Source organism: Mustela lutreola, chromosome 7 (assembly GCF_030435805.1).
Source record: "Mustela lutreola isolate mMusLut2 chromosome 7, mMusLut2.pri, whole genome shotgun sequence".
NCBI classification, from domain to species: Eukaryota; Metazoa; Chordata; class Mammalia; order Carnivora; family Mustelidae; genus Mustela; species Mustela lutreola.
Genome location: NC_081296.1, coordinates 59,666,325 through 59,672,929, shown reverse-complemented (window position 1 = coordinate 59,672,929; position 6,605 = coordinate 59,666,325). Strand labels below are relative to the sequence as shown.

The 6,605-nt window shown below is 36.4% G+C and overlaps 1 protein-coding gene across 1 annotated transcript; it reads left to right on the top strand.

The window, feature by feature from the left end:
* The first annotated feature begins 5,417 nt into the window (after positions 1-5,417).
* On the top strand, positions 5,418-6,356 carry LOC131835292 (olfactory receptor 4F3/4F16/4F29-like). Its single transcript, XM_059179648.1, has one exon. The coding sequence runs from the start codon at positions 5,418-5,420 to the stop codon at positions 6,354-6,356; it is 939 nt and encodes a 312-aa protein (XP_059035631.1).
* The last annotated feature ends 249 nt before the right edge of the window (positions 6,357-6,605 follow it).

Here is a 6,605-nt window from a genome sequence, read left to right as displayed (position 1 = left end):
AAATTCTTGTGATGAGAACTCTTAGGATTAACTCTAAACAACTTTTTTTATATATCATATAGCAGCATTAACTATAGTCCTAATGTTGTAGTGAAGTTGATTTTTAGTGGGAGTCCAGTTTTGAGAATCAAGATAGGGGAGAGAGATAGAGTAAAAGAGTTACCACAAGGTTACAATTACTGTCCCTGCTTTTAAGATCTCTGATCTGTATTCTGTTATCTCCATCTGTCAGCTCATCTTTGACTTTACTTGCTGTATTGTCCAGTATGTAATTTGGTCAAACAATTTTAGTGTGACCTAAAACTTCCAAGGATGTCTGTCTCTTTCTCTCTTTTAAGGGAATATATTTTATTTTATTTTATTTTATTATTTTTTAAATTTTTTATTTTTTATAAACATATATTTTTATCTCCAGGGGTACAGGTCTGTGAATCACCAGGTTTACACACTTCACAGCACAGCAAAGTTTCTAATTTTAATTCCATATAGTTAACAGTGTTAGGTTAGTTTTAGGTGCAGTGATTTGACAATTTTATACATTGCTCAGTGCTCATTGTGATAAGTGTACTCTTAATTCCCTTCACCTACTTTACCCATTGCCCCAATCATCTCTGCTCTCATAACCATCAGTTTGTTCTCTGTTTAAAGTCAAAATGATACATGCACCCCTATGGTTATTGCAGCATTACGTACAATAGCCAAATTATGGAAGCAGCCCAAGTGTTTATCGATACATGAATGGATGTGGAATATTATTCAGCCACAAAAAGGATAAATTGCTATTTGCAACAACACAGAATGGATCTAAAAAGTATAATGGTAAGCAAAATAAGTCAGAGAAAGACCAATACCGTGCAATTTCACTCATGTGGAATATAAGAAACAAAACAAGTGAACAAAGGATTTCTGTCTTTTTTGATACTCTATTCTGCTTAATGTGCCAAACAAATGTGCTACTCTAAAATTCTGGATATTAAGTCCCTGAACATTTCTGAATGGTGTCACAAAAAGATTCCATCTAGCTTTTGACTAAATTCATGATACCCGTCTTCAATAAGATTGTCGCAGTTGCTAGGAAAATGTATCTATTTTTGTAGATTTCTGGTACTCTATAAATTTTCTACACATAGCATATTGCCTTATTTTCCTACTCCCACCCCAGAACTTTCCCCCTACATTATTGAAATTGTCATTTCCTGATTTTTCTTTCTCTACCTTAACACCATCTGTTACCTCCCTAAAATCTTGATTTTTCTCTCTGCTGTTTGACTTTTTCTCTCTTTAATGGCACCAATGATATTCAGCCCTAAATCTATGCCTTTTACTTAGTCTTCTAATTTTGATTACTCTTTATCATGTGAAAGTAGGCTATTACTTAATTCTTTGACATTCCTTTCCCCCTGCTTTTTGTACTTTGAAGCAGGGCTTTTAAAAGGCAGATAATATGTAAAAATAGTAGTAATAGTAATATAATAATGATGATGACGACAAATACTATGTATTTGTTCTTTTTTGGCGACATATGTTTCCTCCATTAGCTCTTTATATGTTATCCTTTAAGTAAATCTTTGTTTCTCATGACTTCAAATTTTGGATGGCTCCTAAATTTTTCTTTCTAGGTGGGTAATTACTTGTTTCTCAATTACTATGGATTTTTATGAATAAATGGTCCCTTGACTTGGTGATTCTTTTTTTCTTTTTTTAAAAGATTTTATTTATTTGTGAGAGCACGCACTTGCAGGAGTGGGTGGGGAGGAGAAGGGAGAGCAGAGGAAGAGGGACAGATAGACTCCCTGCTGAGCAGGAATCCTGACAACAGGGCTGGATCCCAGAACCCTGACATCATGGCCTGAGCCAAAGTCAGACACCTAAGTGACTGAGCCATTCAGGCACCCCTGGTGAGTCTTTTACTAGCACCAAAACGTTGGTGGACTTTGTTTTTTCCCATTCTAATCAGCATTCAGCTTTCTCCCTTCCCTGTAACTTGTAGCAATCATATGTAGGTTTAAGGCTTGGGTGTGCCACTAGTAGCTATAAAATCTTGGGTAAGTTAATTTATGTATATATTAAATATCTATGTGGGTGGGATGGAATATTCTTCTGAGTAAAATGGAATTCTTTTTTCCCCAGATTTATTGAAATAATAATTGACATATAAATTGTGTCAGCTTAAGGTGTACTTTTTTTTGCATTCTTGCTCAAAGTTCATAACAGGAATAATTGTTTTAGATCATGAACAGATATCCATATTTGCATATGTCAGAACAGCACTGGATTTGGAATCAGAAAGTCTGGTTTTTTATTTCAAACTAAGTTACTATGTTTATAGATAAGTTACTAACTTCTCTGATTTTGAGATTTTGCATCTATATATAAAAATATTTCTGTCAGGTATATCTACCCTACAGGTAATAACAAGGATGAAACATATGAGAGTATTTAGTAAATATGTGCCACAAAAATAATGTATGATTTTCTAGCTCTAAGATTCCACCATTAAATACTTTAGAAACTTCTGGAGTATGGTGAAAAAAATCTGTATTTTCTTTTTTGACTTTAACAAGGGCATGGACGATTATTACCGATTATATCATGAAGCCTGGAAAGTAGAAACTGGGTAAATTCCCTGCTACACTGGCTGCTCTTGGAACTATTTCTCCCCCAGCCCTTTCTTTTCCTTTTATATGCTTCTTCTTGTTTTCTAAAATTCCATGAAGTTAAACCATGGACCATTGTAAGTCTTAAGATGAGGCTTCCATACTCCTCTACTGGAAGTTTATAGCAAGAATACCAGGCATTCTCTTGGGAGTGATTGGGAAATGTGTTAATGCTTAGTTTTGAATTTGGAGACTTGCTTTGTGCATGCTGACTTCATAGAAAAAGATGGTAGACTAGAAAAATAGGAACAGTGAAAAATTAGGAACCAGAGAAAGTGGCTTTATTTCAGGGAAGTATTAACTATATTTTAGGAAACATAGGAGCCAGACGAAGTGGTCCTTTTCCTTCTCAAACTTACATATATTTGAGGGAAAATCTATAAAATTGAAATCATTGAGGAATTATGATTAGTAAAAACCGATTGCTCTAAATAAGCAATCAGTTATTATCTCTTTTTAGAAAGCTTTCGTCTCCCCTCTCAACTTACTAAACTCCTGCAGGTGTTTTCTCAAAACTCATAAGACCTTTCTCTTTCATGAAGTTGCCTCTGAATTTCCTGGAATCTCGTGTATCCTTCCTGGCCAAGAGTGGACATCTGGTATGTCTCCTATGGTACTACATATTGTGGTTTATTTTTATATGGATAATTACTTTTCAATTAAAATTCAAGTTTCCTGACTTCTAGGAATAAGAGAAGAGATACATATGAAGTAGAGGTACTAGGAGAATTTTCATGGAGGAAATGGGATTTTGATTTACCTTTAAGGGATCAGTAGTGATTGGAAATGTTCTATATTCCACTATTCTATCCATAACCACTAGCTAGATGAGGCTATTGAGCACTTGAAATGTGACTAGTACTACCAAGGAAATAGATTTTAGTTTCATTTAATAACCATATGTAACTAGTGGCTATGATTTTGGGCCGAGTAGATCCAGGTTTGACATGTCTCCTCCCAACTTTAAGATTTTTCTCGCATGTGGAATCTGAAGCCATATGTGGACTAGAAAACCCAGATTCTCTGTCTATAACTAGTTGTTTGTTTCTCACTAGACTACTGTTTTCTCCTCTTTAAAAAAATATTTTATTTTTATTTATTTGAGAGAGAAAGAGGGAGAGAGAGAGAACCAGCAGGGGAAGGCAGAGGGAGAAGCAGACTCTGCTGAGTAGGGAGCCTTATGCGATGCGGGGCTTGATCCCAGGACCTTGGGATTATGACCTGAGCTGATGGTAGAAACTTAGCCAACTGAGCCACCAGGTGCCCCTGTTTTCTCATTTGCAAGTGATTAATTTGAAGTAGGTAATCACTCATGAGATTTGTGAGATAATATTTTTATGATTGATTTCACTCATCATGTTCAACTGAGATGAATATATATGTGCATATATAAATACATATAATAAAAGACAAAGATTTGGGATCCATTTTTTTTTTCTATTTCTGAGTTTCTCTTGCCCTTTCCTTTCAGTTCCAGGTGTGAGGCTTTTTGTGCATTCATGTACCTTTATTTTACCAGTCTTTTACTTTTTATTCTGCCACCTATCTCCTCAGATCACTGTACCTTTTAGTAGCATATTTAAGTATTATGGGAGCGAGAGGGTTTGAGACACACAAAACAGAACTATTGGACTTAGAGGCAAGAGAATATACCTTCCATGTGGTAACATTGTATTCTTTGCAAAAAAACAAAAACAAAAACAAAACAAAACTGGGTAAGAACTGGAGAGATTCATGTTGTCACCCAGAATTAGGCTAGGGAATAGTCAGATTTGGTATTGGATCCCAGAGACTTGACAGAGTTGAAGCAGAGAGATAAGAGGGATAAAAGGGGCTAAGGCTGATGAAGGGATAGGAGAGAGTCAATAGTTATGTGGCAATTACACCGTTAGTGTGCATTTCTTTATCCCTAGCAAATTTCAAAAACTTAGGGCTCCAATAGCTATAACCAAGGCTCACAAACTTCAGAGATTATGAAGAATCTGGACAGATAAATTAAAGTGGCTTCCTTAACTTCCCATAAAACCCCCTTCATTCTTGTACTTTTGGTCATGTCTGGGCTGCTAACCATTCTACTAGGTACTTGCACTTTCTGGGTGCCCATGCAAATACTCTGTGCCATTAATATCTAATCTATGCTTGCCTCAATCCTATCATCCTCTTGAATAACCTCTATACCCTATGCCTGGTTCTCTTATACTCACTGTTACCCTGTGGGCATTGTGTGAATTGCAAATATGATTAACAAGTATAAGTATGTATTAACAAGGTATAAGTATGACTATAAGAGACATATTATGTGCCTAAGATTAACAAGGGAAAGAAATGAGACAACTTGAATGGCTGAAGAATTGTTCCATGAACAATTAAAAGAGTACCAGTGAAGTATGGCAAATGCCATCTTTCTTACCTCCTCTTTCCTTTTTCCCTTGTTTTGTACTATACTGCCTTTCCTGCCTCTCCCAAGCCTTGCTATGTGCATGTAAAATGTTTTCATATTTGCTTCATTTTCTTGTTTATAGATGAATAGCCCTGGAAGCCATGGTGTTAGGGATGTTGCATATGTAAGCGACGCAACTGTTTTAGGTGATACCAGGTAAAATGCTTATTTAATAATGTCCCTGTGGGGGGAATTGAGGGAATTGAGGGGATAGTCTTCACAGCCTTGAGTAATTATTGTAATAAAGAACTTTATTAACATTTTTATTTTAGATTCTTTTTTATTTTCTTTTATTTGGAAACATTCTAGCTGATAAAGTAATGGATGGCGTGAATCATTCTGTGGTGTCAGAGTTTGTGTTCCTGGGACTCACCAACTCTTGGGAGATCCAAGTTCTTCTCTTTGTTTTCTCCTCCACGTTTTATGTGGCAAGCATGTTGGGAAACTCCCTCATCATGTTCACCGTGGCTTCTAACCCACACTTGCACTCCCCCATGTATTTTCTGTTGGCCAACCTCTCCTTCATTGACCTGGGGGTTTCTTCTGTCATTTCTCCCAAGATGATTTATGATCTTTTTAGAAAGCGTAAAGTCATCTCCTTTGGTGGCTGTATCACTCAAATCTTCTTTCTTCATGTCATTGGTGGTGTAGAGATGGTGCTGCTCATTGCCATGGCTTTTGACAGATATGTTGCCATATGTAAGCCTCTGCACTATTTGACTATTATGAACCGAAAAATGTGTATTTTGCTTCTGGTCGCCGCATGGGTAATTGGCTTGACCCACTCTGCAATTCAACTGCTTTTTGTTATAAAATTGCCATTCTGTGGCCCTAATTTATTAGACAGCTTTTACTGTGACTTCCCTCGGTTCCTCAAACTTGCCTGCACAGATACCTACAATTTAGAGTTCATGGTCACAGCCAACAGTGGATTTATATCTCTGGGATCATTCTTCATATTGTTTGTCTCCTACAGCTTTATCCTGATCACTGTTTGGAAACACTCCTCAAGAGGCTCATCCAAGGCCCTTTCCACTTTGTCAACTCATGTCACGGTGGTGATTTTGTTCTTTGGTCCTTGCATCTTTGTTTATATCTGGCCTCACCCCACATCACATTTAGACAAATTTCTTGCTGTTTTTGATGCAGTTCTTACTCCCTTTTTTAATTCCGTCATCTATACATTTAGGAACAAAGAAATGAAAGTGGCAATGAGGAAAGTATGTAGTCAATTTATTGCTTATAGAAGGATTTCATAAATGACAAAAGTATTAGGGAGTTTCCTTACTGACTTGAGATAACGTTAAACTTCTATGGTTTCAGTATCAGTTTCCAAGAAACTATTACTGTTTAGGTGTTCCAGATGAAAATAGTATTGTTCTTTAAGAATATTAACTGAAGAATAAAATGAAACAAGATGGGATTGGGAGGGAGACAAACTATAAGTGACTCTTAATCTCACAAAACAAACTGAGGGTTGCTGGGGGGAGGGGGTTTGGGAGAAGGGG

Excerpts from the sequence above, each read along its gene's own strand:
- LOC131835292 (XM_059179648.1), top strand. The coding sequence starts at position 5,418 with ATGGATGGCGTGAATCATTCTGTGGTGTCAGAGTTTGTGTTCCTGGGA.